Here is an 11,334-nt window from a genome sequence, read left to right as displayed (position 1 = left end):
AAAAACTGTCAAGTTAGGTCACATAAAACCTTTATTAGAACTTGAAAGTATATTTACAGACAGTAAACAAAATGTACTATTGGAATAAAACAACACTTGTGAAGAAGAAGAAAAAAAAAATTACAAGTGATGGAGAGGAACATAGACAAAGCTCTCCATTACTGTCATACAATGCAAGTGTAACATCCTAAGAAAAACAACAAAAAAAGTAGCTAAAACTAGAACGAAGGCCAGCGGAGAAAGTCCAGTCCTGAGGAAAGGGCGGAGGCAATGCAAGGGACAGCAGAGACCAGCAGGAAGGTTTACTGAGCTTCATCTTCTGGACAGGAATGCCATGTCAGTCTCTCCTCATAAAAGGATATGACCACCTGAGGGCAGCGCGTGTTGGCCTCCTTGGCAGGGACCAAATCTGCTTCATCAGAGTCTTTCCTGAGAAAAGGGCCAAGAGGGGTTAGTGAAGAAAACCCCAAGAAAATGTAGAAACTGTGTACTGCAGAACAACAACAAAAGAAATCTATTTCAGTATGAACACTGCATTGACACAGAGTCCCAGAGGGAACAAAAAAAATTTAAACAACAAAAAAAAAAAGAGAAAAAGAAGTGGCAGAATGTTAAAACTGCAACTTAGAAGCAGTTCCTTCTGCTTTGACCACCTTCTGGTTCCAGACTCAAAAGATCAGAGCTGCAAAAGCACCAACTGTTTGCTCCAGAGCCAAAAAAGAAATAAAAGCCAAGCTTCAACGTGGATATCAAGTTTTTCAGCGTCAGTGGAAAAACACGAGTGCAATTTTCTGCAAGTTACATGCTTTGATATCAAGCATATCAATGTCAAGTTTGTGAGTGCCTCCCAAAGCGCTGTATGGAGCAGCATCCAGGGGGGAGACAGGTATTGGAAGGCACATTTAAACCGATGCAGTGATGTTGCTTCGTGATGGCTCTGGAAAGCCACATCAGTTCTTAGGTGGCTCTTTAAGAAACTACTTTAGAACTGTGCACAAATAGCATAAGTTACAAAGAAACAATGCAGGAATGAGCATTAAATGTGAATGTTCAGTTTAGCCATCTGATTAAAAACAGAAGAAAAAATGTCTAAATTTTTTAACTCACCATTTCATCAAGAACATCAACTCCCCGCTACTGTCTGTCGCACCAATGATTCGTTCTGGTTCCAGGTTCCTTGCGAAGCCACGTGGTTTCTCAGCCTATATGCAGCCACAACAAAACATGAAGGTATGCACTAAACTATTAGCGTCCCTTTTGATCCCTAAAGACAATTTCATACGAGCCATGTGCTGTTGTGTACATTTCAAGAACAGAATTGATAAACCATTCTGCATAGACTAGAATCAGGCAACCCAAGATTGTCAGGGATTGCCAGTGATAAATTCAAAAGGGTGTCATCTCGACAGGAAAGGTCTGTTGGATGGGCAAACAAAAAAAAAAATAATAATCAACTCACCACGTCTTTCTTCTTGGATTCTGTCTCCGGTTCCTCTGTGGATGCCTTCCTCTTAACAGAAGCTGGCTTCTCCTTGACGTTTTTCTGCGCTTCCAGAAATGCCGAAATTAGCTCAGGGCAGTCCAGGTTCTCCTCTGGCTCCCATGTGTTGTCAGCACTAGACGAGCAAGCAAGAGTGAGAGTCAACTTTCACATCTCATAACATCCAGTGTTATGGATTACCAACACAAATCACAACAATAGTACTACTTCAAAAAGTAGGACTGTGCTGAGAGTGGCAGCAGCTTCATGAAACCAAAATGACTTCAGACAAAAGTATAGCACGACCCCATACCAGGGAAGCACTTCCAGCTCAGCCGGAGGAGGGGCAACTCACTCTGTAAATCCTTTCCACTTCAAGAAGAATTCTACTTTCCCATTCACAAGTCGCTGGTCGAGAACTTTTTCCACAACAAATTCTTCAGGCTCCTCCTGGGCCGTTTGTGGGTCCTTCTTAGTCCTAGTATTCTGCTTCTTTCCCATTTTCTCTCTGAAAACAAAGAAAAGTGTGAGACCTGCATTTTTGTAATGCTTCCTTAAAGGCACATCTCTTTCCAAGAGTTTATTAGTAGGCCCCAAGTCCGCCAGATTTGCTGGAGGCCCCAAACAAACATTCAAACTAACTGGGGCTGCGAGCGTGATACTACGTTCATACCGTAATGAAGAATACAAACTTACACAAAGGTTTGCAGGTGCATCGTGTGTTAGCTCGTTATTATATAAGAAGCTAGCCAAAGCGTTATAACGTTGTTAGCCGACGTGCTAACTATAACGGATATCGTTTTAAGGCTCATTGGTTGAAAGTTTCCCCAAATTAACTGTGCCACCTTCAAGGTGGCCATTACTTAGCTGTCAGCGTGACTACATTTAGCACGGTAAACTAACTTTAACGGGACATTAGCAACCGCTACAAGACCATACGAGATAATGCCACACTCACCAAGACAAAAAGAAATGATGCAGCTAGCGCAAATCTTAGCCAGTGCAAGTCTACTTTTATTTAAACGGCGTTGTTTGATTCGACACAATACAGTAGGACTAAAACAATAGAGAGGCTAATGCTGCTGGGGATACAAGTCGAACTCTGCGTTACCACAAGTTGCAACGTGTAAAGCTAGCAGTTGCATATATTCAGAGCGTGTACTTCAGTAAAACAATTAACTTCTGCAAAAACAATGACGGATGCAACATTTTAAATAAGAAAACTCTGCACACATACCGTTAAAAGCACAAGAACAGAGTGAATGTTGCCTCTCAACCACGCGGTTTGCAGCTTCTTTATCTATGGTTTATAGCAGAGTAGGTGGGTCTACGGAGCAGGCGCCAAAAGGCAGATGTGGGTCCTCTACGGAAAGTCGGAAGGACAATCGTTCCACTCGCCTCGCCCCCCTTTTAACCGAGCGAGCAGAAGCACAGTTATCAAAAGGGCACCCCTCCATTATGGAGCCTGTTTGAAAAGACTGTTTAACCACCATGTGAAACCAGCATAAGGAAGGGGGGAAAAAAACATACTACAATGAAGACTCTTAATTACCCAAGAACACAAATTGATGTAGTCACACAGCCCTTGAGAAAATGTAATACATCTATGTGATTTCTTCCCTCTATCTTTCAGTGCCAATGTCTTTTTCATAGAAAGGTGTACACGGACTTTTTACAAAGTGGACATAGCTCAGGGGCTACTCCATGCCTTGTCGTAAGGGGGCTTTCCTTTTAAGGGTGAGGTACAGGATGCCAATTTCAAACCAAGAGGTTGGTCTAAATCTACTGGAATACTTGAACAAACTATATATAGCTATATCTATCTATAGCTCTCTCTCTCTCACACACTCATTCACATATACATATATATAGAGAGAGAACATGTAAAGATGTTTTTTTTTTAAGATGTGAAAAAAAAAAAAAAACATACAAAAGTTACATCAATCTGGTTATTAAAACATTATTAAAACAGAATCAGAGAGTCAGTTTCTTTTTATTTTAATCAGAGAGAACAAAGTCTGCAAGAGCAACTCAAATTATTCACTCAAAGAGAAATCAGACGTTCAACAATCACCATGCAATCAAACAGTGTGCCTTCAGCAACAAGAGTTACATTTCTGAAAGCTGTCCAAACAGCAAAGTAAATTCTCAGTCAAACTAGGACAAATAAAAAGGAAACTTTGAGTCACTATTGACTACTTTATGCACTCTCCAATTGATTCACTCACTCGGGCTGACTATGTAAAGCTGTATACCCATGGATAACATGGCAACCAATCCTCTGATAATCTCAAATACATATAAACAAAAAGTTTTTTCTTTTTAAAAAAAAAAAAGCAACATCCAATCCTGTTCGAGAACTTCCCAGTAAATGGAGAACTTGTTTATTTTGGGTCACATTCATATTGATGGAGTTTTAGCTAACAAGTGCACTTAAGTTCCCCAAAGATTTTTTTTTTTTTTTAGTTTTTATAATTTAACCAGAAACTACCAAATATTTAGACATGAGGTAGAACATAATATTGATGAAGTAGTACAAAGTATACGAAATAAAAGGGGTCGAGTCAAATTGTGCTTAAAACTAAATGAGGCTTCATTCATACTGTAAACCAGTTCAAAGATTTTTCATTTGTCTCACTCACCAGCTGACCTAATAAAGCAGTGTACCCATGAATAGGATGAATATTCAGGTTAACAATCAACTCTCAGATAATCTTGAACATCTAAACAACATCCAACGCAACACTTGATTACATATATATTTTTTTTGTTTTGTTCTTTTTCAGAAAATCAATGTTTCATGTCTTTTGAGTATCATATCAGCAATTAATTGTAGGTAACTAGCACACTTAAGCTCCCCTGGGAAAAAAAAAGGAATTTCAAATTCTGCCAAAAGTGAACATAAACACAAAAATGTGTGGTAGAATATCCTCAAAAGTAAAATTCTAATCGAAAGGATTGAGATCAATTCTGTTAAAAAAAACCAACAACAACTAATATTCATTTAAAACATATTATGGTAGACTCAAAACATTTCTCTTATAATAAACATGCACCTGTGGCTCACTCATACCCAAAAGAACCTTTGAAATGTGAATTAAGGCCATGTCCTTTTAATCATTGGTATTCTGCAAGTCATTGAGGCAACCAAGGAAAGCAACGACATCTAATTTGAACCCAAATACTTAACTGTAAACTATTCTGTAAACATTAGATAGGTGGTAGTCCAATTTTTGTTCCATTCAAATTCAAATTTACCATTTTGAAAAACGATGCTGTCCTGGACAGTCTCATGATGCCTATCAGCACTTTAAGAATCTAGGAAACAATAATAAATACAAATTTTAACCTCCTTCTACTGCAGAGCATAAAGAAAGGCAAAGTTACAAGCAAACAAACACAACCCCCCTCTTTTAGATCCTCATCAAGTAACTGTCACACGTAAAATTGTAAGTAATAGTCTTATCATATCTTAACAGGCACAAAGAGAGACCGATACTGTTACCAGCAGCGAAGCTGTTCCCTTTAAGCACCCCCTTTTGCTTTGTTCATCTGTAAATAAGCAAATAATGTCCAGTGTGTAAGCTACAATTTTCTCACTATTTACAGATACTGTTTTTATTATCAATGCTCCGAGTGTCTTTTCTTTTTGCAGCTTCTACCAATTTAGGCTCCCAACAGTGGCGAATCCACACACACTTTTGCAAAAGAAGAGATCTCCAAACCAGAGTCTGGCAAATCAGTTCTGTAATACCACCCCCACCCCCACCCCCCAAAAAAGCTGAAAGCTCAAGTTTCAAGTGGAAATGAAGCATCACTGCTTTTTCTCCTTCTTCCTCTTGTTTGTTTTTTGGCCAGCTGATGTGGAGACAGCAGGCCGTCTTATGGGCTGAACTACAACCCTTCCATTAGCCCCGCACTGCAGGGTGAATCTCTCTGGGCTCAGGGGCTGCCCTGAATCATCCCTGAGCCGAGCCAGGACGTCTCTGGTCAGCTGCTTTATCTGTTGGCCCACGGCACCCATTGTCTTGGCTGTAAGCTGTTTGTCTCTCAGCAGTCTGTCTCTCTGAGCTCGCAACCTGTCCACTTCTTCCTGGAGTCCAGTGATTGCATCAAGTTTGCGCTTGCGGCAGTTCTGCGCTGCCAATTTGTTTTTCCCGCGCCTGCGGATGTCCCTCAGGAGAGTCACCTGCTGTGGGGTAAAGCCATGGCTATCAAGAACCTCCATGAACTCCTCCACGGGCATGTTGACAATCTGCAGGACAGAGAATGGGATGTACATGGCACGGGCACGCAGCTCATCGCGGCTTAGCTCCCGTTCTTCCATCTGTGGCCCGTCATCATCGCTAAGTGGCTCCTCCTTTTTGTGGGGTAGTGTTAGCGATGCCTTGTTGAAGAGAGCAGGAGATGAATAGCTGTGGTCATGCCACACACTTTCACCCAGAACAGGTGAGAACGTTGAGCTGTGGTCAATCAAGCCTTTCGTGGGGACTGAATCCACCTCACTGCTGTAGCCTGTGGCTCCACACTCATCATCATAGTATGAACTGGATGAAGAAGACATCTCAGATGAGCCTGAAGGAAAAAACAAGTGTAAATGGTTCATGTGGTATATATACAGATACAGATAGAGAGAGAAAACAATTTCTTTGTTTCACAAATGTTAACAAAAACGACATTTCGTCCAAGTATTTGTGGAGATTTGAACCAACCTGGAGATACTGGACCTCCAGAGCTGCTTTCCAAGGAGAGACCAGAATCAGAGTCCAAATCCTCAAGGACCTGTGGATCTATGCACCCCAAACAGTTCATCAGCTCGTTGTCGATCGTGTCCAGACCATCCAAACCAAGCTGATTGATCTGGTCAAACACTGCCTCATCCAGACAGCCACCCAGGGTACTCTGTGATGTCATATTTCCAGTTAAATTAGATACTGAAGCAAAAGGGAGTGCGGCGAGGCCCAGAGCCATTCCTGGGGAAGCATCTGAGAGTGAGGAGCCTGTTGATTCAAGTCGCAAGAGAGTTCTTTGCTGTTGGGCGACTGTCCTGGACTCAGAGCTACCAGATGCCACACCAAAAGCTCCAGCATTGGTTACCATGGCATCATGCAGACTGACATCCTGGCTAATGGCGCTGCTGATATCGGTGTCCAGGTCGGGCAGACGCTCTGTAACAAGGCAGTCCAAGTCCTATTCAACAGACAAACAGTGGATTTTAGTTGCATTATAGTGACCATATTATTGAGAATGTTTTTTTCATCGTGTAAATCATCACAACATGCTAAAACTCTGTTGTACCAAAATTATATTTCTAAGCTAATGCATTTGAACATCTTTCGAACTGATATTAATATGCCATTGCACATGCAGCTTAATGTAATCAACAAGTACAGACTACTTACGTCAATGTCTGTAACAGAGAGCAAATTGCTCCAGTCAATATCAGTGGCAGGAATAAATGGATGGTGACGCACTGCATTGGACAGTGGAGTGATGCCTTCAAGCATGCCCTGGAAAAAAAGAAAGAAGAACACAAAATTTTCACTGACAAAACTCGGGTTAAGTTGCCATAATCGCCAGCCACAGCATAAGAAAATGCACACAATCAATCACCTCTACTTTGGAAAGAGTCCAGTTGCTGTTTCTGTGAAAGTGAAAATATTTCTGCTCTCAGCATCTGGTCTTTAACTACAAGGCCATGCTGTTAAAATGATTGCAGAATTTGGTTAGTTGTTGACTTGCTAAAATGAGCAAGGTCTCTCCTGAAGTAGATGACATCTGAATTGCAGCATGTGTTGCTACAAAACCTGCATAAATTCTTCAGCATTACATTATGTCCTCGTTCTTGGACAAGTTAACCACACCTTGCTCCAAGGCCCCCTCAGGCCATCAAATCCTGAACAGTGCACCGATAATAAGCCAGATGGCCATTTTCCTGTTTAGCTTAGTGGATGCAGTGCACATGATTCCCAAAGAAATAAAAGAAGATGTCAGGTGCAGGAAAAAGTAGCACCATTTCTCAACCGTATTTTAATTGTTAGCTGTATTTATTCATTTATTGACATGTGACAGTTTTAACTTGCATTTGTGAATGCAGCTGCAAGTGTTATTAAGTGACAATGACCCTTAGAGGTGTTCATGAGCCCATGCAATGATTTGCACCATAGAAACACGCCCATTTTTAATGCAGTGCAGGCTGAGGGCTTGAAGTTCAAGGCCAGTCAACATTAGTTTTCAGCTTTGTTCTTTGTACACAGCGCTTTCACCAGATTCTAAATCAAACTTTCCCAAACTGAGAAATGTTATTGTTACATTGCTTAGCTCAGTGCCCACGGTCTCTCACGGAGTGGTGAATCTCTTCTTATTTTATCTTATAAAAGACTCAACCCTGTACCCCCTTTAGGGCTGTCCTGTGCTCCAGCAACACAACTGCCAGAGCTAACGGCTGTCACTTAAGACAACACACTGCGATTTCACCAGAAAGAGTCCCAAAAGTAGCTCTTCACTGTGCTCAAAATACACACCTTATCTATCTTTGACAGAAGCCGTGTCAATCTCCTAAGAGCATCTTTCTCACTGTGGAAACTCCAAATGAAATGTCACATTACTACATCAACATAGTCTATGGTTTTAAGCCTGAAGTGAGACGCCCATCAGGGTGTTACCTGGTGGAGCACAATGAAAATAGTTATGGGATATTTGGGAATAGAAGGCTTATGATATAGTTATTAGTGAGCAAAGCGCTATGTTACTTAGAATGACTGAATGAGACCTGGACAAATGTGTAGACAAAAAGCTACTCGTTTGTCAAGAGGAGCATCGGAGGATTAAAAACAAGACTTGTCTGAGGTGCTTTTTTTTTTTTTAATCCCCATTAATGTCATAGTCCTGCTTATATGTCTTTATATTAGTTTCAATTATACAGAATTTAAAGGAATGGCAAATCATTTCATCATGTTTTTATCTACAGTGTAGTACCATTAAAAAACTTGAATAAATAAACTAAGTATATATTTATATGTATACAATGGAAAAACAATGCAATGTGTAATGCAGTCGACACTTCACAGCATCTTATGTGGAATGTTACCTCTTGTTCCAGTGTGGAACTGTGAGCCAAATGGGTGAGTGGAACAGGTTCCTCCTCTTCTTTAACTTTAGCTTCATCCTCCTGGTTTGGCAAAGGAACGCAGATGGAGAGATGGAGATGGTGGAATCAGAGAACGTGACAGGATTTAGGATAGAAGAAAGAAGAAAAACAACTTGTTAGCTGACATCCAAATCCCTCCGAAACCATTGCATTTGCAGTTTATTGATCCCAGTCCAGCCGTTTTAGATGATTAGATAACTTGGATCACAGTTCTTGTCTTATGTAGTTATTAGTTATATAATTTTTTCATTTGTTCTTTTTTCTTCAATGAGGACAATTTTGGTATTACCAAGGAGACATAAATTAGGCCAGAGATGAGCTAATGTGGCTCCCTCGCTATAAATGCACCCATTGACAAAAATTTATTTTTTTCATGCTTAAAGATAAGTTATGGACTGTCCTTATTCCTAAAGGATGACTGCTGCTCACATTTTCACATTAATGCTTGAGGCAAGAACAGAAGCGCTCTACACCAGCCTAAATCTGCCCAAGCTCTGCCTGAGCTTGTCTACTTCAATTTGGGAAGCTTTTCCAGCTTAAACTAGTATGTTAAATATAGACATAAATATAAACTTTTGAATATCACTGCCTCACCCCTCTAATTTGACACAGTGAACTTCCACAAAACAACAATCTGGTCAAACTATTTTACAAAAGTGAGAAATGATCACATTAACAGGAACTCGAGGAGGTACAGCGTTCGAGTGTGGATCATTGCTTTTGTAAGCAAACGGGGTGAGGATCCAAGACTTATTTCTCCACCTCTCAAAGCCTACAGCTTGTGGTTGAGTCTGAAGGAAGCCGATACTGTTATACAACTGGAGACATCAACTGCCCCAGGACATAACATCCACCAAGTAGCTGTTTCTACACTGAACTAGAAATACCGGATTATAGGAAGAATTAAACAAAAAGGATGTGATCACAGCTTTGAATAATAATTATTCTCATAGACGACATGTGTCTCTAAAAAGTTAAGTGAACCACTTGGTAGGTAGTTTTACACTTTTATGTTAACCAAACACACCAGGGTCTTCTTGGTAATTCCATGGTTACTATTCAGGGAGGGTGACAAGTTATGTGGTGAAGGCTAACAGGTGTAGCAGGCAGCTGAATATTCCAGCTTCCCGACTGCCCTGATATGTGATTTTATGGATAATAAACTGGACTGATTAGCTGAGTTAGCCAAGTCATCAAAGTGTCATATACAGGGGAATACATGCCAGATAAACTGGGTAAACACAGTGAAGCTTAACTAATCACACTTTAGCAACTAGTGATACAGGAGTGGCAGAGCCTTGCAAAGTGAAAATTAATGTACATTTAATCTTTTACCAACAGCTTATCACATCATGTTATTTCCTGGTTTACCAAGACACTAAACAACATGATACGTAACTAGGTGGGTTGAAACTCATATCCTTTTTATGACAAAGGTTAGAACTGTTAGTTAGCTAGTAATAGCATTAGCATAAGTTTTAACCTCGTTTTAGTTTCCTTTGTTGGCCAACTACTTAAGCTGACCAACCAACTTTCCTCAATCATAAAGCCAGTCCTAAGTAAAGTCTGCGTGACATTAAGTTACATTCCAGTGTATCCACACTTGCCTCTCCAGTAAACAAGCAGGCTCCAGCGCCACAAGGCCCCTGTTCGACTTCAGGGTTGGTCTGGTACACTTCTTGGACACTGGCAGACAGGTGTTCACCGGCATCTCTGCTTTCTTCTCCAGGGCTTTCGAGCCCTGTGTTGGTGTCAGTGTTGTTGCTGGTTGAAGGCCCACGCTCAGCCTTGTCAGTAGCAGACACTTGGTGCACCAGCCATGCGTTCAACTGTGTGTGGAACCGCGGGGAACCAAGGGTCCTCACCTCGTCTAGCAACCGGCGACTAGCAAAGAAATAGTCCAACTCGGGACATTTTGGATGCACACTGTATCCGTCAAGAGTGTCTCTCAAACTGTGAAAGGGTGTCTGGATATAGGCTGAGCTCGGACCTAAGTTAATCTCTGCCAGAGGCGTATAGTAGCCGCTTAAGTAACTGTCAATATCTACTCGAACTCCTATCAAACTAAGTAAGATCGTTAACTGAATCAGGCCCTCTGTAAAGTATTTTTTCGCGATCTGCATTTTCTAAATACTTCCAGAATTGCAAGTGATTGCGAAATCCTGACCCAACAGTTCCTCTTTCCCGAGTGGACAAAGGGAAAAAGCTAACAAAAGAGCACGCCTTCCCCTGTCAGACAAAGAGGTCCGCCTGTACCGGCGAAATAGTCTATGCTAGCACTTAGCGGTTAGCTGACAGCTTTAATTACCGGCTAATGGGATCCTCGGGACGAAGACATAGCAAACACGTTGCTCTTTAATACCTTACAACGGATAAGTCAGTCGTCGAAGAGACCAAGATTTGACAGTCCAATAGGCCTTGCGAATTAAACTGAAAATGAAACATGAATAGCTTGTACACTGTCACCGTACATTGCTACAACTCTTTTCAGAATTTGCATGGTTGATGCAGATTGGACCAAAGCGTTTACCATATCAGAATGTGATTGGCCAGCTTGACTGTCCGTTTATAATTCTGACCAATCAGAGCAAAGTAAAGTTAATCATCATAGCCCAGCCACCCTCCACCCCAATGACAGCGACTCGCATTATTTGCTTTAATAAAATCAGAGGTCAAAGTAATATCTCTTCAGAAGCTCAAAGAG

General features: G+C 41.1%; 2 protein-coding genes across 2 annotated transcripts; both read right to left on the bottom strand.

The window, feature by feature from the left end:
• Positions 1–252: 252 nt before the first annotated feature.
• cbx3a (chromobox homolog 3a (HP1 gamma homolog, Drosophila)) lies at positions 253–2,843 on the bottom strand. The gene is made up of 5 exons (XM_072370667.1): positions 2,718–2,843; positions 1,836–1,988; positions 1,460–1,616; positions 1,108–1,202; positions 253–429 (listed from the first exon to the last, which is right to left on the bottom strand). The coding sequence occupies exons 2-5, from the start codon at positions 1,979–1,981 to the stop codon at positions 303–305; spliced, it is 525 nt and encodes a 174-aa protein (XP_072226768.1). The 5' UTR covers positions 1,982–1,988; positions 2,718–2,843; the 3' UTR covers positions 253–302.
• A 619-nt stretch (positions 2,844–3,462) lies between these two features.
• nfe2l3 (nfe2 like bZIP transcription factor 3) lies at positions 3,463–11,116 on the bottom strand. The gene is made up of 5 exons (XM_072370300.1): positions 10,238–11,116; positions 8,571–8,651; positions 6,883–6,990; positions 6,193–6,670; positions 3,463–6,055 (listed from the first exon to the last, which is right to left on the bottom strand). Exons 1-5 carry the CDS (start codon positions 10,751–10,753, stop codon positions 5,295–5,297), a joined length of 1,944 nt encoding a protein of 647 aa, XP_072226401.1. The 5' UTR covers positions 10,754–11,116; the 3' UTR covers positions 3,463–5,294.
• Positions 11,117–11,334: the final 218 nt, after the last annotated feature.

Source organism: Leuresthes tenuis, unplaced genomic scaffold (genome assembly GCF_036924035.1).
Source record: "Leuresthes tenuis unplaced genomic scaffold, fLeuTen1.0.hap1 SCAF_18, whole genome shotgun sequence".
NCBI lineage: Eukaryota > Metazoa > Chordata > Actinopteri > Atheriniformes > Atherinopsidae > Leuresthes > Leuresthes tenuis.
Note: the sequence above shows the minus strand (reverse complement) of the source record. Positions and strands in the feature narration are given on the sequence as shown.